This window comes from Strongylocentrotus purpuratus, unplaced genomic scaffold, assembly GCF_000002235.5.
Source record: "Strongylocentrotus purpuratus isolate Spur 01 unplaced genomic scaffold, Spur_5.0 spur5_scaffold_2, whole genome shotgun sequence".
In the NCBI taxonomy this organism is placed as follows: domain Eukaryota; kingdom Metazoa; phylum Echinodermata; class Echinoidea; order Camarodonta; family Strongylocentrotidae; genus Strongylocentrotus; species Strongylocentrotus purpuratus.
The window spans coordinates 7,937,366-7,962,301 of record NW_022145605.1 but is presented as its reverse complement, the minus strand read 5'-3'; the positions used below and the strand labels follow the sequence as shown (position 1 = coordinate 7,962,301).

The following is a 24,936-nucleotide window of genomic DNA, read 5'->3' as shown; positions in this document are numbered from 1 at the left end:
AGTTAGATTTCCTCTGCTGCCTATTTTCCTGTCTTTCCAACAGATAATTATAACCCAAGAAACTCATTTTTCAGAATTGATTAATCAAATGACAGTTGGTTTTGAAGCAGATAACTAAAATGCAAAATTCTTATTATTCATTATTTTTCCAAATCTCAACTTTTACAGGTAATATCAATAACTACATGGAGGATTTCTCTTACACAAATCAGTCTCACACAAGTAGATTTGGGTAAAATACATGTATTTATTTCACATAGATATCAACCTTATTTTTAAGTTGTAATTTCAAAATCACAAGTAGAACTGCATGACCTCGATAATAAGGTAATTAAGATAAATTGATAATTCTTCATTAAGAATCTGGCAAAATAGAAGATGAATGATAAATCTTGATACCAGTATCAATAAATGTTGTCAAATGATTTCTAAGTTCTTACACCCATAACTCTTCCATATTCTCTGCTGTATAATCATTACACAGAAGCACAGCAACCCTGACTAAGATCTGAACATAACATTTCCAAACCTGAAAAAAGAACACATCATAATCCATTCAATGTTGACCTGTTCCTATTTATATAACAGATCACACATAAGTGTTAATGTTTTCATGATACTACATGTAAATATACTTATGGCCCAATAGAATTCATGGTCGCCGTTATACACCTCCAAAAGACACTTGTTAACTATTTCTTTTTCTGCAAACAATCAATTATATTTAACATCACACTGTAAATTCTACTTCAGTGATTCTGACACTTTTACTGCAAGTTAATTGATTAAAGAAGAAATGGCCTGTCTTCAGATAATAAAACAAATGGAATGCTAAAACAAAAAAGTATTGCACAAGATTTCTAGAAGAAAAAAAAAAGGTGGAACATTTGTCTACATGATAGCAAATGATGGCTCTTTCAGTATAAATGTCCTGCTAATATCAAATGAAATGATAAAAATGAACCCATTATAGACAAAAATGTTCGGTGAAAAGGGTGGAGACATTACCAACAACAAAAAACTTAATATTTAAAAAAAATGGACATGTACCATATGTCCAGACATTTCATTATTTATCCCAGCAGTAACCATTTATTTTGACAGAAAAATAAATATAAAGTTGCAATTGGGGCTTTCCACACAATGCACTCTTTTTCATTCATGGGCTGTCAACTCAACTCCTTGAACGTAATTTACGTAAAGTAATTTTGGCATTTCAGAAATATATGCTACATATAATGTTTTAATTAACCCAAACCTGCATGAACTGGAGAAGATCGGATAGTGCAAACTTGCTTTTGGATACCAAACTTAAGTTCTTGGCCGTTCTTTTTTAAAATAAATTTTTAAACTAATTATTTATTGTACATCATCAATTCAATATAAGACACATGGAGAGAATACTTTTAATATTTCAGAAATATATATGCACTTTGTTTTGTTTCTACCTGTACATGTAGGTATGACAAATGTAAACTACTAGCAGCATTAATAACACGTCCAATTCCTTCCTCATTTAGTACAAAATAGCAGAACCAAAGTATGTAACTGATTCAATAGAACCCTTCAAATCATTGTTGGCCAATATTGTTCAGGATAACAGCTACCCAAAAAATAAGAATAAGCATATTCAAATAGAAGATTGCAAGAGGCAGCCATGGCAAGAAATAGAATGGTATGCATTCAAACAAGGAAAAGATGAATCATGGATGATGAGAAGAATGACTACCTCGGATTCTGGTCGAAAGAAGAAACTCAAGGTTGAGAAAATATTGGAAGGGAAAATAAAGATGCATTTGTATTGGAAATGTTATCACTGGGAGAGTAAAAGAGTTGGAACGCATAATGGGATAGAGCAAGTGGGTCAGTGAATAGTTTGTTTTGATAGGGTCTGGCAGGTGTGGAGAATATGGGGGAGAGAGAAAGAGAAAATGTAGGAGAGGTGAGAAAAGAAAAGAGAGTGAGAGAGATGGCTAAACTAGAGCAAAACACATTAAAATTAAACTACAACATGATGACTATTAATGACACAACAGTAATGGCTCCCACTAACTTGTTCTTTTTTCCTTAAATGGAAAGTTCTTTAAAAGTATTACAAGAATACCTAAATAGAAGTTTTCTTTTAAGAATTACAAATCAAGACGAGTTGTTTAGATGTGTTGAGCAGTTGGGTCAATTGTTTTTGTCATAAAATATATCCAACACCTACGCAAAGTACAAAATCTTCTCAAAGAAGGTAAACATAGCTGTCCCTAGTCCAAAGGAAATTCTTCAACACAATTTGCAGATTACATCAAAGAGTCTTTATCTAAGGTGGAAGTCTAAAGCCCATTCACATACGGTATGCCCCATTACACCGCTCCTTTTTAGAAGCGTCTTTATAAGCTACTGCGATTCACATATTTTGTATCTTACAACACACGTACAAATGACTAAGTGAGTACGCATAGGACTTTTGTTGAGCGAAGCTACTTTTTATCATCTCCCCTTGCAATTCATTTAGCACATAAAGAACCCCTGCAGCATATGTGGATGTGCCTCACTGTCGTCAAGATGTTTAATGAGACGTGATCCACTGTTCCAGCTGCTCAACTTGCGTCAAAACACACTGTTTGCTGGTGCCTCCGGAGCTGGTGTACTGTTCAACGCTGTTCTCATAGTCCCATACACCCACAACATCTTCCTCAAATAATGGGCTGGAAACAAAAGATCGGAGACAAAATACAAGCTCAAGTTAGTGATTAGCCTGTAATGCAAAAATATAAGGAGATGAATCTTGGGATATATCTAATACATACTGTCCCATCCTTAGTAAAAAAAAAATTCAAAAAGAAACAAAAACAAAGTGAGACAACACTCAACAAACGTGCAGATATTCATTTTTTTTTTTTTATTATCCTAACAAAGGTTGAAATCGCATTTTTTTTTTTTAAACATTCAGAATAGAATAAAGATTTCATAATTTTTGCCCAATCTAATAATGTCATACTGTATATCTCCATACAGCTACCAATGCAAATTAAGTATTTTGCAAATAGGTTTCTATGTAAGAGAAAGCTATATTTGTGTCTCTTGCTGTAGATACAACCAGATTTACTCTGATGTATATATGTAATTGGTCCTACTTCCTCTCATTCTCATTGCTTCACGTAGGTTAAAATTATCTACCATAAACAAGGCAATACATAATTTTGTCTGTTTGAAGATAGAAAGGTGTTAACTCGTACAATGTCTATTAAACACAAGTTAACGCCCATCTGGCTCCAAACAAACGGTACACACATTACTCCCCTGGCAGAGCAAGAATGTGGTATGGTAACCCTCAAAGATAAAAAGAAGTATATGACCCCAAACACTTTGTTTTTGAATAATTTGGAGTTAATCTTAAGTGGTTTCGGTCATGATATGATTTCAAAATCCTGAGAATATGAGGATCGCATTTACTAGAATTTGTGTCTTCCAACCTTCGAAAACACAATTGGGAGGTCATGGGTGAAAGGTGAAACTAAGATGAACTTACTGGATGGTCTGGAGATCTTTCAAAGTCAGATCGGTGAGTGAACAAGTCTTCTGCTCTGCAAGGGCTACACACTCTCCTGATAGACCATGGGCTTCACGGAATGGAACCTGCCGTGGGACAAAAAACATGGAAGGTTTGAGATTAGCTCAATCTTTTTTTTTTTTCCTTTCCTTTTATCTTTTCTGTCTCTATATCTATCTCTCTTCAACCATCTCTCTCTTTATCTCCTCATCTCTCACTCTCTTGCATGATCGTCTACTCTCACTCTTTCTTCCTCTTGGAAGGTGGAAGGTATAAGATTGCAGCTGTATCTTTTGTTTCTTTCTCTCTCTATCTTTTCTGTCTCTGTATCTATCTCCTTCAACCATCTCCCTCGTTCTATCTCTCTCTTTCTCCATCTCTTCCTTTAGTGCACTCTCACTATCTCCTCATCACTCGCTCTCTTTCATGATCTTCTTCTCCCACTCTTTCTTCCTCTCTGTCTGTTAACATATGTTAAGAACAAAATCATTAGGGCTGCAAGATCTTTATCTACATGTAGATCTGTTCCCCTCTCTCTCTCTCTGTCTTCTCCATTCCTTGCTCAATTTTTCCACTCTGTCTGTTGCAAGTAAACTTTACATTTTAAATGAGATTTGACCCACAACATTTACACTTCGGGACAGAGAAAAGGGCTGGTATACTCACCCCTTTCCTAACCAGGTAATAAGCCAGATCGGTCGAGAGCATATCTGGGCTGAGGGCTGCTCTCATCGTCTCTGGGTTGATGGTCAAGGTGGAGATCACACCGGTAGCTACCTGAATAACACCTGCACAGAAAAAACAAGTGATACAATAAAGAGACTGTCACAAACATGAAATGTTCAAGACTTTTGTTAGTGGTTCAAATTTTGTAAAGTTTAAATCAAAATATTAAGAACTTGGGTATCATCGTTAAAAATAATGCTATAACACCAGTTATTGTATTGAGCATGAAATGTTCACCAATTTTGCTCGTGGTTCAAAATTGCTGAAGTTTAATCAAAGTTAAGAAAAACATGGGTATCATCGTTAAAAACATAACGTGAATGTAATAGATTAATAAACATTACTCAAAGGATAACAAGTATAGATTATCATATTTCATTTTCAAACTCTACAGTACCTGAGACTATGGGACTTCCCATTGTTTGGGGCATCAAACATTTTCTCTAACAACATTCACTCCAGGCTATCTTTCATGAAATATAAAGGGTTACAACTTGGCTAATGATTGGTTTTAGGTTAGGGTGATGTGTTGAGTTTAATCCTGGTTCGGTGCAAGGAATTCAGATAGTATTAATATTTCACCAGGAAGTAATTGCCTTACAATCTGCTGCTCCATGTCCTTTATGATATTCAAAGGAGCAATGTGCTAATATAGATATACTGGCTGCCATGAGAGGCATAGCTGGTTCTAAAGGCTCAAGGAGACGTTACATCCTGCTATGGCCCCGAGGTGCCGCACAAAGAAAGTCTTTACCGGGAAACCAATGGGGATCTCAGCAAAATTTATTTATGCGGCCTGTTACGCTCTATCGACCGGTAGGCGGGCATAGCTAAAATCACGACTCCAATCAGATGATTAAGTTTATTCAACATACTAAAGAGAGGTATATAAAGAGCGATACACCACACATTTACATTGTCACTCTACTACCATACCATCTTACCTGTAAGGGTATCGTAAGAATCAAACATTGCCTCTTTGTCTTCTTGGAGGTCCTTGTTGTATGTACTAGGTAGGCCCTTCATCGTCATCAGGAATCCAGAACACTGGAGATAAACACACACACACAAAGGAGAAGAGTCAAACAAATTCTAGATACTGTAAGAATCAGACCCTTTCTAATGCAAGAGACTCAAGTGACTTTTGTGAGTAGTCCAGACTAGCACAAACTTCATGCCACAAGGTGATTGACGAATAAATCATGAATTGACAGAAGTTCTTGCAAAAAAATTGGTGTCATCAACAATTCAGGTCAAATATTTTGTTCAAAGGAATATAAAACTTGGGATATATGCATTATTCTTAAGACATCTTAATGTCAGGTAATTGAGAAACTGGCCACTTGTTAATTCAACAGTGCATTGACTACACATGCGTCATTGGCACTGGCCACACAAGCACATTGTGTCTTTGTTGGCTATCTACTGTATGTATGGAGCCCAAAATGCCCTGATATATTCCCCATATTCCCCTGAAGAGCTGATCGACTCACCTTGCCAAAGACTCTTCCTGTCTTTCCTCTGATAAGCTCAAGACTGTCTGCATTCTTCTTCTGAGGCATCAGGCTACTTCCAGTACTGAACAGAATACAGATTGTCATATTAAATATTATACAATGCACTCCTATATCCTCATCAAATGATTGGTCAAACACGGTCACGTACAATTTATTTACTGAGATTTCCAGAGGCAGCATATATTGACTTTCCATGTTACATTTCCAAGTCAAGTATAATAATAATAATAATATTCCGCTTTTATAAAGCACTTAATACAAATTTCTCTAAGCGCTTTGCAGATATAATTTTTTTACATCCATTTCTACTACTATACAAAGGACTTCACATTATTGAAGTTCTACCCTTTCTCATGTATTTGATCTTACCCTAAGCATTAAGAAATGTCCCTTCTAGGGTATCATAAGTTCTCACTTACCTGTAAGCATCTGCTAGTTTGACAAAGCCGAACTCCTTGGAGCAATAGAGGATGAGATCTTCAGAGACTTTACTCAGATGGACCATCGTCAAAGAGGCCCAGAAGAGAAACTCAGCGACAAAGTCACGCCCACTCGTACCATCCAGGCTGTTGGGTGCAGGACTCGCAAATCTCAGCTCTGAAGATGAACAAACAAATGTATACATCCTTATCAAATGATTGGTCAAATATGGTCACATGTGATTCATTTACTGAGACTATCCCATGTTTTTTCATGAAGAAGCTTGCAAAAGTTTCAAGTAATATCCAACACCAGGACTGCACATAAAATGTGTATAGAGGTAAAGAGGCTTAACAATCTTGAAATGAATTCTCTAAGGTGCACAAGCACAATACTGCAAAACATCCTCAACAAATTTAGTGTTTCTTATCTACATATTTGTCTCTTTATTGATTTCTAAGCATACTTTCATGTTATATTGTAAAACAGCATCTGAGGAACTAACACTTCAACAAACTCTGCTTCAAGTTAGTTCCTCTTTTCTCCATTATATTTGTTGTTTTATTGTATATTTTTTTGTGATATAATTATTCTTGTATTATGATGTTTTGCATGAGAAATAAAACCATTTGAATCATATATATATATATATGTATAAATATATGTATATATATATATACACCGGTATTTGTTCAATATACTCCAGAGTAAAAAGAAAATATATCTGCATACCTTTTGCCAGGAATTCTCTGTCTACATTAAATGGATTTCCAGCAAGAGCACCTCTGTTATTTAATGAGAAAATAAATGAGAAAACAGATGAATAAACAAAGGTGGGAGACAGAACAAGAGGAAGACAAAAATGAGAGATATAGGGACAGCATATGAAAAGAGAAACGGTTGAGAGAGAACTGAAAACGTGAAAGAGAATAGAAATATCTCGTTCAGTTAAAATTAACTTTATGTATCATTCATCTTCAAGCTTAGAAGTAGTGATCATTGATCAATGAATAATACAAATACAGTTATGAACAAAAATATGAAAACTTTCCTGGTTACTATGAAGTATGAATAAGAAATATTACTGGTAAACAAAAAGAGCTTTATAATTTTTTTAAATCATCTTATACATTAACCCATTTCCTACAGAAACAGTGTGATTCCTGTATTAAGACAAATGGAATGAGATAATTGAGAAGTGAATGGATTAAGACTTACCCTCCAAGGGGCATAACATTAACCCGTGCTTGGAGCTCCTTCAGTCTCTGAGCATCCCTCTGTAAAGCCGTGGCGTGGCTGGATTAAAAAAGATAAAATATAGTTTACATACACCCTCATATACTATGTACATTTGCGATTAACCTAAAGCGATCTACAAAGAGTAGTCAAAGCACTTGAATTAAAAGGTGTGCATAGAACATAATTCTGACGGTATTCTTTATTTATTTACTCCTTAACCTACAGATTTGAGTGGTAAATTTTAGGGGATTTTTATTGATATGTGACTATCTAACTTGACTTGAAGCAGAAATTTATTTGTTCCACATTTACATTCCAAAGCGAAATTCAGATTCACAAAAACTGTGGAGTAACAAAACAAAACGGTCAGATAACTAAATGAAGAATGATGTACGATAAATAGCAAGGTGTTTTGAGAAAAGTGTTGATATGACAGATAATACAAAAGAACAATGTAAGATGTGAGGAGCCTATTAATAAAAAGCAAAGCTCTTACAACATCAGGCTCCTGTGAAGAGTACTGTTATACAAGTTTGACTGTTCCGTAAGAGGCGAAACCTTGTCCCAGCTATAACTGTAATTCTTTTATTAAAAAATTTAATGATTTAATGCTGTTTAAATGAGTGAACTGTGATATAGAGCTAGAGTAAGAGAGCATACACAATGTGACTGGACACAAAATAGAAGAGAGAGAAAGAGACATAGAGGCCTTACCTTAGAAGCCAATGACTCCATCGGATAGGTTGTGCTCTCTGAAAATGTACAAAGAGAGATGACATCTTCATATAATATATTCAATACACTCTAAACCTTAACATATTTCCTACATGTTTGAATTTACTGCATGTGCAAACGCAATGTACATGTAACTAAATTAAAAAACCAGAAAAAAACAATTAAATCCTGAGGTTTGGGATTAATGAATGAATATTCTACAATACAATTAACATAGTTTCCTAATGTCATGCATGTTTATGGAAATCACTGGTATGTACTTCAGTTTTCATTGACCATGACCATGACGGAGTGCAGACGTGTTTCGTTGCCGCTCTGAATTTCCTTCGCTATGCTACGCCGAAATTGACCGTAACTTCATATTTTTCCTGGAATTTGTGCTAGAATTGTATATATGGTGATCTTCAGAGGAATTTTATATTGACAAGCTACTGATTCTAGGGGAATTTTGGAATACCCCGTACGTTTACTATCCTGAAGTTTTGTGAGTCACTGTGAAATATGACTAAACGCGCAACACGGTCTTCAATGACGGACATGTCGGAGAATATAAAAGATGAAGTGCGTAAAGTGCTTGACATCAACGGTGAGTTGGTAGACATTCTTACGCTAAGGATCAAAGATATTCTCATTGATGAATTGACAAATGTTATTGCTGACAAGGTTGCTCAATCTATGAAGGAGAGTATGGAGTTTGATCTTGCTGAGAGAGACGAAAAGATATCTGTTTTACAGAAGGAGCTACATGAATGTCGCTGTCAGCAGGATGAAATGGAGCAATACTCCAGGAGAAATTGTTTGATTTTTCATGGTGTTAATGAGAGAGAAGGAGAAATCACAGATGTTATAGTGAAAGATCTATGCAAGGATAGGCTGGACATTGACATCAGCGCCAAGGACTTGGATAGATCACACCGTTTGGGTCAATCAAAGGGGAAGAACAGAACAAAACCCCGTGGAATAATAGTCAAATTCACAAATTACAACGTTCGTAATCGTATCTACCAAGGTAGGAGGAATTTACGTGATCAACAAGGACCTCCCATTTTCATCCAGGAAAACCTCACCAAACTTAGGACTGATTTATTCTGGGAAATCAAATCAAAACTGAAAAACGACATCAAGCATGTTTGGACTCAAGATGGCCGCATCAAAGTTGTAACTAGTGATGATCGACGGGTAACGCTCACAAACAGAGATCACCTAAAGCGGATTAAACTGTCTTCTTAGTACACATTTCAGAATGTGTACTATAAATACTGTACTAATTACTTTGACTATAAAACAGCTATTCTTTACGCTTCTTAAGCCTCCGCCAATTATAAGTTCCTAAGCACTTTTAATTGGCCAAATCTTTAGTACACGTCATTATCTTTTCTTTTGCTGTGTGCATACTGAACAGGACCATTCACCCATGTCATACAAAGGGATCGAACGCTACAGGGCGTCATAATGCACATGCTGGTCGTCGAACCTTAGTCTGTTTCATTGGATAGTGACTGAATGAACTTTTACACTCGGCGTAGATTTTAAGTGGTTTACCTATAATCTTTTTTTTTTAATCCTTATTCCTTTTTACATTACTTTATTTTGTCTTTGTTTTTGCTTTTTTACGTATACTGTTAAATAATGGTAGTTTGTGACTCCCCTTTCCCTTTTAGTAACCTTTCCAACTTAGAATTTGACTGTTTATTCCTAGATACGCAAACTGAGTTTGATAATAATAACAAAAATAACACGTATGGTACGAATAAGAACCCGAATGAAGAGGATCATTTATCGGATATAGACCCTGACGTTAATTGTCCTGTACTTGATAGTCCAAATAGATACTGGCTACCAGCTGATTTTAATTCTGAAATGAACTTTGATATTGATTCATTAAGTTTACTCCATTTTAACGCAAGAAGCCTAAACAAAAATTTTGATAATATACATGAATTTATTACGAAACATATAGATACTAACTTTTCAATATATGGTTTCAGTGAAACATGGATACACCCATTGACACCAAAAGAATTATTTCGTGTAGAAAATTACAGTTTTTTTCATCGTGACAGAACAAAGAGTAGAGGTGGTGGAGTAGCTATGTTAATCCATGATTCATTGAATGTAAAAGAAAGAGCGGACATAATTTTGGCGCAAAATTTATGTGAGTCTCTCTTTCTAGAAATTGAAAAATGTGATAGGAAAAATGTAATTGTCGGAATTATTTATCGTGATCCTAATTCAAATATAGCTGATTTTAATGATGAGGTAAATACGTGCCTTAATAAAATGTTAAATGAAAACAAGGACATATATATTATGGGTGACTGGAATATAAACTTACTGAACGCCTCATCAATTGCAAATGTGAATGACTTTGTTAATATTATATATAATAATTCTTTTCGACCCTTAATTAACAGACCCACGAGAATAACACGAGGCTCGACAACCCTTATTGACAATATATTAACAAATGTCTGTGAAAAACAAATATCCTCTGGAATATTATATAATGATACAACTGATCATTTACCAATTTTTTCTGTTACCCATAATACAAGGTCCTATCCTAAAGCTGATGACAATATAAATTTTACTGAAAGATGTATTAGCCAAGAAAATATTGATGGTTTTAATAAAGATTTACTCTCATTTGATTGGATTGATATACTATCATTACGTAATATTGATGATGCATATAATAATTTCTTTGAAGTATTCAAACTAATGTTTAATGATAACTGTAAAATGGTAAAGAAGAAAAAACCTAGGTCTTCGGCTAAAAAACCTTGGGTAACTCAAGGATTGGTAAAATGTATTAATAGAAAGAATAGTCTACATAAATTATTTTGCCAAAATCGTACTAAATCGGTTGAAATGAAATATAAGAAATATCGAAACAAATTAAATGAAATCCTAAGAACGGCTCGTAAAAAGTATTATTGTGACTTGTTAACCAAGAACAAGCATAACCTTAGGAAAGTTTGGCAAATTATAAACGATTTAATGTGTAAGAAAAATAAAAAAAACTGTCCATTATATTTTATGAAAAATAATGTAAAAGTATATAAAAATGAAGATATAGTAAATGAATTTAACAATTTCTTTTCTAATATTGCTGCAAATACCTTAAAACAAATTTGTCATAATTCTAGAGAAAAATTTAGTCACTACCTTAAAAATCCATGTCAAACTTCTATGTATTTTTATCCAACCAATGAATTAGAAATCATCAAAATTGTTAAATTGTTTAAATGAAAATGAGTTATAGCACTGGCTTTGATGATATCAATACTTTTGTTGTAAAAAAAGTAATCTATTCCATATTAACCCCTCTAGTCCATATAGTTAACCTATCTTTATGTTCAGGAGTAGTACCTAATAATCTGAAAATTGGAAAGATCATTCCTGTATTTAAAAAAGGCGATAAACACTTATTTTCCAATTATCGACCAATTACATTATTACCATGTTTTTCCAAAATCCTAGAAAAAATTGTTTATAAAAGACTAATTTCTTATTTGGATAGAAATAAAATATTAAATAATTGTCAATATGGCTTCAGGGCAGGACATTCGTGTGAACATGCATTAATTGATTTAAATAACATTCTTTTAACTAATATTCATAATAATTTTCCCTCGTTTGGTATATTTCTAGACTTGTCAAAAGCCTTCGACCTCATAGACCACAACATACTTTTATATAAATTATCCCATTATGGTATCAGGGGAGCAGTGTGGGAATGGTTCCAGAGCTACTTACTTGATCGACATAACTATACTTCATTTAATAATTATAATTCCCATTACTCGACAGCCCAGTATGGTGTCCCTCAAGGCTCCATACTGGGCCCGCTCCTTTTCCTAATTTATATTAATGATTTATGTACAGCGTCTTCTTTTTTTGATTATGTCTTATTTGCAGACGACACAACTATCATTTCAACCCATAGCAATTTCATTTTTTTATTAGAAAAAACCAATACTGAATTATGTAAAATAGCCGATTGGTTCGATGCTAACAAACTGATTGTTAATTATGAAAAAACTAATGTTATGTATTTTAGAAAACCTCATGTATCACACAATTCTTTAGATTTTCATATAAAAATGAAAGATGTTACTTTAAATCTTGTTAACTCTGTCAAATTTCTAGGCTTTATACTTGATGATAATCTATCATTTAAGGAACACCGTTTTTTTATAAGTAATAAGATGTCAAAGAACATAGGTATATTATCTAAATTACGTAGTACCCTTACAGAAAAGCACCTGTTAATGCTTTACAACTCGTTAATACTTCCCTATATTTATTATGGCAATATACTTGGGCAAGTTGTGGCACTACTAAATTGACCCCTTTACATAGACTGCAAAAAAAGGCTTTAAGTATATGTTCGAATTCCCCTTACTTAGCTCCGTCACGCCCATTATTTGCAAGATTAAACACATTGACAATTTTTGATATTCATGAAATCCAAATTGCGATCCTGATGTATTACGTGAAACATAATTTAGCACCTCTTAATATAACAAATTTGTTTCAGTATAATAAAGACTACCACCAATATAATACCCGTTCCCACTCCAAATTCCATTTACCATTAGCACATAATCAATCGACTCTTATTGCATTTAAATCTGCTGGTCCTCGAATATGGAATTCCCTCCCTTCTGATGTAATCTCCAGCACTAATGTTACTTCATTTAAAACCAAACTCAAACGTTCAATAATAACTACCTACGTCAAATAAACATGTAATTTCATCTCTCCTCCCTACGTTTTTTTTTTTATTTTTTTTTATTTTTTTATTTTTTTATTTCGCCTTTTCCTTTTCCCCTTTACCTGTATGCTTAGTGCTTAATGTTTTGATTTTTTTGTTGTTTTGTATAACTAAGTTTGTTTGTATCTCATGTTTTTTATGCTATGTATATTTCTTTATGTATAGGGGGCCCCATTCATCAAGCCTTGGCTTTTAGGGGCACCCTGACCATTTACACTGTATCAATAATGTTCATACACGCATAATTTGTATATTGTTTTTGATTTTAAATGGTTAATAAAACGAATTGAATTGAATTGAATTGAAAAAAAAATTTTTTGTTGCTTTCATTGTTATTTTCATTTTTGAGGGTTTTTTTTGTTTGTTTTGAATTTTAACAGTTATTAATACATATTCTGAAGAGGACGTGAGCACTAACCTGCATATGAGTGTATCCTGGCATCAGAACATCTACCTCCCTGTGAACAAGACATTAAATATACCATAAATAATAAAGAGAGAGAGAGAGAGAGAGAGAGAGAGAGATTAGAAGGATGAAAACCATATATATAATTTGGATTGTGATTCTATTTGAGAGGTGACAGGGTACTTAAAATACTGAATTTAATAATAACTCACTCTCTCGCTCTGTGTATGAGCATATTGATGAGGTCTTTAATCCCCTCTCGCTTCAGTTTCACCAACACAGCCTCAAGAAATTGAAATTTGTTACAAGTGGCGTTGTATGCCACAGCGAAGTTACTAAAGTCTAGGTTTACAACTCACCGTCAGTCTATGTACAGAAGCATAGACAGGATAGAACTTAGTTTAGAACGATAACAGTTTGTCCAACTCTGGCGTAAAAATGTCTCCTAAATTGACGTTCTTGACCTGTGCAAACTTTTCCAACTTTGAGAATCCATACTTTAATTGAAATTTTCATGCTAGTCGCATCTGAATCATCCAACAATTTAGATAATTCTTCTTCTTATAGAAACTGGAAAATCAAATCGCCGCCGCGATTTAGCATCTTGTTTTGGGTTTGGTTGTTTTCCTTCAGGAGAAGAGAGAAAGTGCAAACAATCGGGATATCGGTGTTATCGATTCCAATATCGCATATATCGTGTTGATATCGCGTGCATCCAGTAAAAATAACTACACAGTAATTGACCAATCAGATTGCAGGAATGCTTCTAACCATCTTATAATATACTGAATTGAATAATAACTTACTCTCTCGCTCTCTGTATGAATACATTGATGAGGTTCTTAACCATGGGGTACATGCATTCTAGACTGTCTCTCAGCCACAGCCTCATGTCCGTTGCACACTGAGTAAATAAACATACAAAAGTGGGAAGCAAGGCTCGATTGTCAAAGAGCTGCAATTGATATGCGTTGATCTCAATACCTTTCTCTGTGACTTCATCAAATTTTATGAACTGATTCCTGTCAATAAAAAATATTAAAAAAGACACAAAACAACTGATAATTGATGCTGTGACAATAAATATTTGCTGAACACAACCATATTCCATATTTATTTGACACAAATGTTCAAAGTATCATTTTACAATCCCTTTGTGTTCCACACATTTGCGTAAGTTAATCAATATAAAGATAGATAGTTCCCGCTTATTTTATCTACTAATTGTTACTTTTTACAGTCTATATCAAAAAGATATGTGTATATCATGGTGATTTGAACTATTTTTCCATAAATTAAGTGAAATAATTCTATTGGCTGTAGATGATTATTCTGACAATTAATTTTGTACCTGGTCATTTCTGCTCCTGCCAGTGTGTAGTTTGCCTGCGACTGACCCAATGTATTCTTTCAGTCTCCTCTCATTGGCAGTGTGAATGTCTTCATCTCCAGGCTGAATGGTAAACTCCCCCTTCTCCCACTCCTGTGCTACCTACAGAAGTGAAAGAGTGAAACAAAACATGGCACCACTCTAGTCTTTCTTATTGGCAGTGAAGAAAATATGACACCACTTAATTATGGTTTAGCTTATATGAGGGATGCGACAGAGAAATTTCCAAAAAGGGGTCCGAGGGCAACGCCCCTGGCAGGAAATAAGGGAGCAGCACCCCCTCTACATGGGTGAAGGGGTCGAGCCCCCTTCCCGCAGAAATTTTAGAATATATTTTTACGTAAAGGACACTTTTTCCTTGCATTTAAATTCTAAATTTCAGAAATATTTGTTACCCTATCTTACTTAAAGGGACTCTATAACATTGTTCAGATGAGAGATTGTACACATAATATCTGGTATTGAGAAAAATCATCAATGTTTATTCAAGGAAAATTAATGGTACTTTTCATGAAAGAAAATGAATATTATGAATTATACATGTACAGTGTATAACACTCTCTCTCTCTCTTTCTCTCTCAGACACCCACCCACCCAACCCACTTTTTAGTGAGGGAAAGTAACGTTGAATTTAAATAACAAAAGAGAAATTATATGAATTAAATGTGATTTCGACCCATACAAAACTCCCTCACAAATTCTACTCCCCCCCCCCCCCCCCCCACACACACACAATGCACTTCTGGGCAGGGTCATTGAAGGAAAGAGCCACCCTGAGGCTATAGATATTCATCTTGAATGGCTGACTTGAGTGGTTTGAAACGTGCTCGTCACTGCTCGGACTGCACCAGTCTGTTATTACGTGGAGATGGAGCTTCTATCAGCTGTACTGCTTAAAGGGAGGTACTCCCCTGGCCCTGAAATTATCATATATTATTCATGTTCATATACGTATGCAGTAATTCCTGCACAAGCAAGATTATTAAAAAAACAATTGATCATTTTTTTTTAATGTGAAATGATTTTCATGACAAAAGAATCCAAGTACAGTCCAAATATGCAATAAATGAATGAAGTAAAGATTGGCTTAAAATATACATCTAGAGAATCACTGGTCTCTATTTTGGTACTATTTCTTTTCATTTGTATTTTTTTGTCTTTTCTTTTTGTTTAGAAGAGAGAGCAATTTTGTTGGTGTTGGTGATGTTGGTGGGCCTTTTACGAATTCAATTGTGACATCCCTGCCTTTGAAAGTTGCATTGTTCAAATACTTTTATTTTAATTTAAGTAGTAAGACTTAAGTATTTGGATAAATGTGATTTTAAATTAAAATAGTTGGCCTGTCTATTGCAGCAAAGACTACAGAACTGCATTTCAACAAATTAACAATGCACTAAGAATACACAAAAAAGGGGCATTCAATTCAAAGTCAGATTCTGTGTGGCCCTTTAAGCTGGTGCTCTATTCAGACAAGTAATTGGGCCAGTCGGAGAGCAATCAACTGATTGCGAGGTCTGTTTACCAGATGAAAACAGAGGGAAATTGACTGAGGGTGGACTGAGCTACAGGCAGTGTTCACTAGTACAAGATTCCATCGTAAAAACATGCATGCATTCGCTACAGGACCTCATGAAGTATAAAATGTAAGACCCTCCTTTTTGTTAAGTGAAGTGAAGTGAAAAATATACATTTGTGATATAGCTGTGAAAAGAAAGAAAAAAATCAAATTTAGGTGGATTGTTGGAGAATTACTTTTTTTTTTAAAGAGAACAGCTGTAGATGTTCAGTTTTATGTTCAGACAGTAAGATTGTTTCATGGAATAAAATGGATTTACAAAGAATATCACTTTTTTTACTAAATCAACATTCTGTATCACTAGTTACAACATCAAAATTATTATCAACAACCGATATCATGTCCTCAATATCTGTTCTTCTTTAAAGTCGACATAAAACATTACAAACACACTGTTGTTGAGATAAATACATGTACACAATACATGTACAATGTACATGCATATGCCTTTCATTCAAAGTGGAGTTTCTAAACTAATCTATATTTTAAGTGCTTATCAATCTAGAATACATCTTAAAAGCAAAAGGTAACTACTCTCTTTGTAAATCACATACAGCTTTGGTTTGTGCTTGTCATCTCATTTTACTTCATTCATTTCCATTAGATATCAAACAAGCAATAACAAAACAAGCAGAACATTTAGGTAACAAAATTTAAAACATCTCAAACAACATCCAACAGGAGGTGGGAGGGCCGGGGTACTATCTTTAATTAATTAATGAACCCTGAATAACTAACACTAAGAAACAGACCTACATGTACATGTAAATATATATGTTTTTTCATTATTATTTTAAATTATAAATGATTAGAATCTGACAAATGCACAATATCCCTCTCGGGCTCTCACCTTAGTAAGCCCATCATCGATTAAGTCCCTCTCCTCCTCTGTGACCAGACCGACCTTGCAGATGGCCTTGACATAAGCTTGGCTGCCCACTATGTCAGCCTTCCACATTCGCTTGTCAAATTCAATGGAGGCGTTGAACTTCTCCATGACGGGGTCTGTGTCGCCAGTGAAACGCCCTCCCCACAGCTTACCACTCTGTAGGAGACAAGAGAACCACAGGTCAAAAGGTCAAACAATATTAGACTCAAGAAAGATAGCATTGTATTTATATTTTTACAGTAAAATATGTACGGGAAATGAAGAAGACTGAATACCACAGTAACACCAATGAAACTGTCACCAGACCGAAAAAACAATTACATTACCACGAATAGCCCAAAAATTTGGTGGTTGGGATTCGGTGCAGAGTCGATAAGGCGATGTAACTGAAGTATACGGGCTACAATGAAAGTGGTCTTTAAATGCAGGAGCATCGAGTTCATTAAGGAAAAAAGGAATAAGAAAATGCAAGGCGGTCCTTCTGTGCAGGTGTTCAACCTTTGGTTGACAAGACTCAACAGTCTACAGCGATCGAGCCAGAAGGATCGACTCTATGTAGATGAAAAATTTCTTATCTATACCAATGAACAGTTTTAATTTTGTTTAAATCTAGTTTGAAATAAAATAATATTCATGTATATTATCTTCATATTCCTTTCTGTTTGCCTATGAAATGCTGTACATTCTAGCTATTTTTATGCCTCCGCCACCGAAGGTGGTGCCGGAGGCATCATGTTTTCGGGTTGTCCGTCCGTACGTCCGTCCGTCCGTACGTCCGTCCGTCCGTCCGTCCGTCCGTACGTCCGTCCCGTTTGACCGTTATCACAATATCTCAAGAACCATTTAAGATTTAAACTTAAGACTCGGGAATAGTACTTATCACCATAGGAAGACGATCTGATTAGATTTTGGAGTACGTAGGTCAAAGGTCACAGGTCACAGAGGTCAACTTATGAAATTCCTTGTATTGAGTTTGTTAGCGCGATATCTCAAGAACCATTTGAGATTTAAACTTCAAACTTAAGGATAGTATGTATCACCATAGGAAGACGATCTGATTAGATTTTGGAGCACGTATGTCAAAGGTCAAGGGTCACAGAGGTCAACTTATGAAATTCCATACATTGAGATTGTTATCATGATATCTCAAGAACCACTGGAGATTTAAACTTCAAACTTAGTGATAGTGTGTATCACTATAGGAAAACAATCTGATTAGATTTTGGAGCACGTATGTCAAAGGTCAAGGGTCACAGAGGTCAACTTATGAAATTCCATACATTGAGATTGTTATCATGATATCTCAAGAACCACTGGAGATTTAAACTTCAAACTTAGTGATAGTATGTATCACTATAGGAAAACAATCTGATTAGATTTTGGAGCACGTAGGTCAAAGGTCAAGGGTCACAGAGGTCAACTTATGAAATTCCATACATTGAGATTGTTATCATGATATCTCAAGAACCACTGGAGATGTAAAAACTTGAAACTTAATGATAGTGTGTATCACCATAGGAAGACAATCTGATTAGATTTTGGAGCACGTAGGTCAAAGGTCAAAGGCCACAGCGCACATTATGAATGCAAAAACAGCTTGTGATCGCGTTATCTCAAGAACCGATTGATGGATTCATGCCAAAATTAGGTCATGTTTGTTACTTGCAGAGCCAATGAACTGAGTAGATTCTTGGTTCATAAGGTCAAAGGTCAAAGGTCATGGGCCCATTATGTATGCAAAAATAGCTTGTGAACGCATTCTCATTAGAACTGACAGATGGATTACTATTTAACTCAGAACATCTTGTAGAGCCAATGAACTGAGTAGATTTTATGGTCATGAGGTCAAAGATCAAAGGGTCATATATGTATATGAGAAATTGCTTGTAATCACAATATTCTGAGAACCTGTCAATGGATTACCATTGAACGTGAATTCAATTTTTTTTTTCTGTTTTGGTTTGTAAAATTGCTCTATAACGGAGGCATCATTTTCGACTGCGCGCAGTCGAATTCCATCTAGTTTTCAGATGATTCAGATCATAAAATGTGAATTAAATGCCACCATGCACGCTCTCCTCCATTAGCCCCACCCAATACGAGGATTTGACGAAGGGGTTCTTTCTTTACTTCTTGTCTTTTCTCTTTCTCTGCATTCAATTTTGTTCCCCTTCAGATGTAGCCTATAGGGGCCCATGTGAATGTGCCCCCTCCCCCAACAAAAAAAAACAACTAGCTACACCACTGACAGCACCAAGAATCAAGCCTGTTGAAACTTCAAGTTCAATAAAAGAATCAGCCATCATTGTTGTCTAGGGAAATGGATTTCGAGGATATTTGTTGATGTCATTCACCAAGAACAAGATAAAACAACAGATCCCATGCTATCAACATTTCAGCACACACTACTCTACAGTCCAATATGGGATAGTTCTCCATCACGATTCACACGCGCACGCTATATTTCTCGCAATTATTATGATTTCTATTCAATCCGTTTGTGAAACGAATGCCGTAGATTCAAGCTAATCTATCCTTACCTTTTCCATGGCCATCACTATGGTTATTGCAAATGATTGCAATCGTTAGCTTCAAAATGTAGACGGAAGCAAAGTAAGGAATGCAATGGTTTCAGGTTAGCTCAGTTTCGGTTCGTATTATCATCGAATTCGACTTGAGCACTGCACTGCATGCATGCATGCACCTTATACCGTACGTACTGCGCGCCGCCGAAAGCTCCGGGTGTGCTCTTTGTCCGCCTCCGCTCGGCTTCTTCTTTGATCAGCTATGCTATGATTGTACATTGTGTTTACACATCTCCACGTAGGGGGGCGTGGTACCGTATCGGTACCTCATCAGGTGAAAAAAACTCATCCCGCGATCTTCCAAATTTTACTCACATTTTTTTCTTCTTTTTAAACACGCAACCAACTATTAATTTGCTTCATTCTAATTCAATCATTTACTACGGATTCCTACAGACTTATAAATCAATTTTAGGATGAAAATAAAGGTATCGCCCGTAGATGCAATATATCTAACCCTTTATTTTACTTGTTTACATTATCACTCCGATCGGAGTTTTGTGGACGACAGGCCAGAAATTACGAATATAAATAAACAAACGAGAGAGTTTGGATTCATAGTATTGTGTGAGGATGATAACTCTGGCCTAAACCGGTGTAGGATTTTAAAGTTAGCTTCGGATTGAGCAGAGCAGAAAATCGGAGAAAACAGAGTTCAGAAAATTTAACAAATAATAACACTTGAAAATTGGAGAGTAACCTTCCATAGATGAAAAATGGATATACTTTTCCCCCTCCAAATTCTTAAAATCAGTTTCTCTCTCTCTCTCTCCCTCTCTCTCTAATTTCACCCCGGCTCTCTCTCTCTCCATTATTTCCTTATAATTATTCTGTTGATCTCTCTATCCACCTTCCACCCTAGCTTTCTAGTATTTTTGCAGGCTCTTGTATCGATCCCCACATCTACCTCCTCCCCCACCCTTCTCTCTCTCTCTCTCTCTGATACCTCCCCTTCTCTATCTCCCCAATTCCTTCATTTCTTTTCTAACTTTCCCCCTTTCACTAGATTTTTTGTCTTCATCTACCTGTTGAATTTTGTTCTTACCGCATCAGTTTCTTTTTTTTTACCAGTACACATAAACATCAAGAACATTGGTATGACAGTACCCAGGCCATAAGATGCAATGAATGTGAGTAAACAAATTAATTGATGAATTAATTGATGAATGAATAAACAAACAAATGAATGGAGGGATTCAATCATGATATATTTCCTCTGCAATTGGAATATGAGCAAACTCAAAAGCCCATCTGCCCGGTGGGGTCACTCAATGTGACTTCCGGACCGCATGACCGTTACCAAAATCACGGAAAGAGAGGTCAATTTCAAGCAATGTCCGCGGACAAAATATTCCTCGAAATATAGAAAATAGGGGTGCACAGGTGTCCTCGAAATTGATAAATAGGGGTCAGGAAAAGGGAATAGAGAAAACCGGGAAAAAAAATTCTCGGAGCCGAGTCTTGTCCTTGAAATATGGTAAAATAGGGGTAAATTTGCGAAAGTGTCCTCACAATCTTATAAATAGGGGTATTCCAAGGTACGATTTTGTCCTTGTTTTGACGTAAAAAAGGGGGTTAAATATCACAAAATGTCCTTGAAATTGACCGCAATAGGGGGGTATTTGCATTTGTGGTAATGGTCATATGCGTCACCCTCTGCGGAGGAGTGACCCCACCGGGCCCATCTGATGGTTGATGATTATTACCACCATCATAAGTCTATCATCATAATCAGCACTACTTGTGATATTCATTTGTATAAGAAATCATGTTTTAAAATTTTAATTGACTGAAAAATTCTATAGTGTTTCTTGTTAACAGATTTTCCACAGAGAACATGTTCTAGCAGTGGTGTAACTACAGAAAAGCAAAAGAGAGAGAGAGAGAAAGGGAGAAAGGGAGAATGGTAAATGAATGAGAAATGACAGTAGAACCCCTACTCATTTTTTTTAATTTTTTTTTTTAAGTATTTAAGACTGATGGACTGCCACACTGTTTGGAGTGTATGATACAAAGGTCTACTATGGCAGCCCATGTTTGATCCATTCATACTCATAGACCAAAGTTGCTAAAGAGCTGAACACACAATATCCTATGCAGGTCATTTACCAATGAACACCAACAGTGCGAATTTTTAAAGCGATATTAGGTCAAAATTAACAAAAATCATACAATTTTTTGTAAATTTAGGGACACATATCACCTAAAATGGCATTAAAAAGTCATGACACAATAATGCAGAGATGAGCGCTAGTGCAACATTAATGGCCATGGTAATACACTAGCACCTCCCGGAGACATAACACACAGCAGTTCAAGGATACACACTGCATGCCTCCCATGCAATGTGCATACATGTACATAATTTAATGCCAATGGCACAGCAATTAGCACAGCATCATTAGTGGAATTTTTTAAAGAGAGATGTAAATTGCTTTCCGCTTTCGCGACATGAAAAATGAGAGAGTAGAAAAAATTTCACAAAGTTGTCCTAAATTTCACAATTTTTGATTGGAGAAAATGTTCATGGTTATTTAAAGCCATGTTTGCAAATTAAGCGACCCTGAATTTGCTACATATTTTCATCTTTTGTGAAAAAAATTGGTGTTAAATGCCACAAAATGAGTAGGTATGCTACCATTTGAAAATGCTGATCTGCTGCAGTGTCATTGAGCCTGGTGAGTTGTGTTGGGAGGGACTTCTTTCTGGATCTGTAAGCACCACTTGCCATGGATCTGTAGAGAAAAATAAGTCTCAGGAATAAGATTTTCTAATGAAATAAGATGAAAATGGACTTGAACTTGTGAGTTGTGTTGCTGTATTGTGTTAGTCAATGTTTTTCTTCATACTTCATAAGTGATAACCATTACACTATGGAATGGGTTGATTTTTTACATTCCAGCAATACCACACAATATTAATACACAGTAAAAACAATCTTTTAACCTCAATATTGTCAGCTATTCTGACATGATTTGTTCTTCAACTCAGAGGTCACATGTCACCATCCCCCCCCCCCCCCCCTCCATGAATCCATGAGAGCTCATGACATTGAATCTCTGTCAAAACAAAAAGGTGTATTGTTCTAATTTCTTTGACTTCTTCACAGATTTCCTCCTCAATTTTGCAGATATAAATTTTGGAATTCTAGACAAGCCGACCTAGGGCCTTGCAGGGTGGGGTGCTTCGGTGGACAGCTCGAGCACTTTTGGAAAGACTTCCTTTTGCGACAGCCACCTAAACCTAACCCTATCCCTAACCCTATTTTATCATCAGCATCAGCATCAGTATACGGAAGTGTAAGGTGATCCTGTTGAAACTTCCGGTCGTTACATTGAGTGGTGCTTCGTTCTAATAAACCAGAAACTATTTTTGCTCTCATGGCGGGTGGACGCACATATTAATGTTATGTTTTATAATAGATCATTATTATTTTAGATTATGAAATCACAAGGGGAACAGAACGGGGTGAGCTGTCCACCGAAGCGCCACACCCTGGACAACTCATCCAGGGTATTGGACCGGGTTGTCCAGGTTCGGGCTGTCCGGTGGTCAGGATGTCTGTTATTGTACGGTTTTGTACCCCAAATTTATGGGCTACTTGGAGTTGGCGGAGTTTTATGACATCTCTCCTCAAAAGACAAAATATATTAAACGGCCTTTACATTCCCATTCCCATATATTATTATTGCCAAAAAAACAAAAAAAACTCTTTCTCGCGCTCTCTCTCTCTCGCTCTCTCTCCTGGAAATCTTGCTGTCTACCTGAAAGTTGGAAGGACTGCTGCAGCACTCTCGTTTTCCAGGAGCAGCCTCATTTGTTCCTGTTTGTAAATATCTGGAACACTCGTCAGTTCTGATCTTGCTCGTTCATTTATCACTGACTGCACCCGTGCCACCGCCACGGCATCCACGTTAGGCGGGTGAGAGTGGGGGATTTTCTCGCCGGGCTCGGGGTAGCTGCCCGAGACCGATGTGGCTCGTGTGACTAGTGTGCCCGAGCAAGTCTTCCGGTTCCGGCACCTCCAATAAATATTTCCATTGCCTCTGCTCCGTTCGGTGTAAGTGTATCCTCGGAAGGAAACACAGTATTTTCCTCGCCTAGTCTTGAAAACTTCCATCGTGTCCATTACGATAGCAAATCTATGTTTGAAAGACCCGCTTTGGATTCTTTGTTTCAGCTCAGCTTATTAGCCTAGCCTGCGATCGCTGTATTGTTTACAAAAAGCACGCTAAAAAAACATGTAGGAAAGAGATTAAGGGTATAGTCTTTATCAAGACATTTCTTTTGTATTTCTTCTTTCTTTTGCTTGTTGTGTTTTGACAATCGCGATATTGTTCTTTATTGTTTTGTTCCATTAGCAAAACCGATGCCAGGAAAGGAGATAGACTTGAACATTTTTTTAGACCACATGTTTTCACACAACTTTATCTACGCGCGTTAGAGATTTCATCCACTTATCATTCGGTCTAACCTTTAGGCTATAGGATTAGTCCTTTGGTCCAATTTTCAAAATAGTCTATAAGCTCCAATTAGTAAACAGATTATGGTCTATTGTTCAAGTTTCGTCTATAACAGTATAAGGTTTAATAATCATTTGATGGAAGAACGACCCCCTTATGAGAGTACAACACAGTTTTACATTAAAGAATACAAAGATAGCATAAAGTGAATACAAAGAACACAGAATACAACAAAACAACACTGATACAAATGTATAACGATAAATAGGAATGGTCTTAACCTAGGCTATGCTAAACATAAATAACATTTTACAATATGCCACTAGCAATAATAATTATGTATGCGGCATACATATAATTATTAGACCATATAGTAGGAGAATATGGGAATTATACAAACAGGGAAGTAGACCGACTGAAACATATAACAATAGACCAAGCGGCCGTTGTAGACATAATTGGAGATTAGAATAATTGGTCATTAGGCCAAACGATAATTAGACGAAATGATTATTAGACCATGCAGATAGTAGACGCATAGCTGAATAGACCATAATGGAAATAGACCAATTGGGTAGTGATCTGGGGCATCGGAACTTGTCGACCAAAGGGCAATAAACCGCAGTGGCGGATCCAGGGGGGGGGGGGGGGCCCGGGGGGCCCGTGCCC

General features: G+C 36.0%; 1 protein-coding gene across 2 annotated transcripts; it reads right to left on the bottom strand.

Annotated features, from left to right (window-relative positions):
* Nucleotides 1–1,151: 1,151 nt before the first annotated feature.
* Nucleotides 1,152–24,023, bottom strand: LOC574725 (argininosuccinate lyase). Of its 2 annotated transcripts, XM_003729430.3 has the most exons (15): nucleotides 23,569–24,023; nucleotides 22,443–22,539; nucleotides 17,181–17,375; nucleotides 14,716–14,856; nucleotides 14,171–14,268; nucleotides 13,377–13,416; nucleotides 8,158–8,195; nucleotides 7,423–7,500; nucleotides 6,937–6,989; nucleotides 6,204–6,381; nucleotides 5,761–5,845; nucleotides 5,212–5,314; nucleotides 4,208–4,329; nucleotides 3,521–3,627; nucleotides 1,152–2,696 (listed from the first exon to the last, which is right to left on the bottom strand). In XM_003729430.3, the coding sequence occupies exons 1-15, from the start codon at nucleotides 23,931–23,933 to the stop codon at nucleotides 2,558–2,560; spliced, it is 1,839 nt and encodes a 612-aa protein (XP_003729478.2). In that variant the 5' UTR covers nucleotides 23,934–24,023; the 3' UTR covers nucleotides 1,152–2,557. The 2 variants fall into 2 exon arrangements, with proteins under 2 accessions (XP_003729478.2, XP_030847426.1); XM_030991566.1 differs by lacking the exons at nucleotides 22,443–22,539; nucleotides 23,569–24,023 and adding an exon at nucleotides 19,760–20,161 and having other exon boundaries at nucleotides 2,558–2,696.
* Between the last annotated feature and the right edge of the window lie 913 nt (nucleotides 24,024–24,936).

What these genes read in the sequence shown, in the direction of transcription:
- LOC574725 (XM_003729430.3), bottom strand. Translation starts at nt 23,933, where the DNA reads ATGGACACGATGGAAGTTTTCAAGACTAGGCGAGGAAAATACTGTGTT. An exon ending in AATGTTATGCCCCTTGGAGG is followed by an intron (nt 6,990 to 7,422) that starts GTAAGTCTTAAT and finishes ATTAAATAACAG; the next exon opens with AGGTGCTCTTGCTGGAAATC. An exon ending in TTCTTACGATACCCTTACAG is followed by an intron (nt 4,330 to 5,211) that starts GTAAGATGGTAT and finishes TTTTCTGTGCAG; the next exon opens with GTGTTATTCAGGTAGCTACC.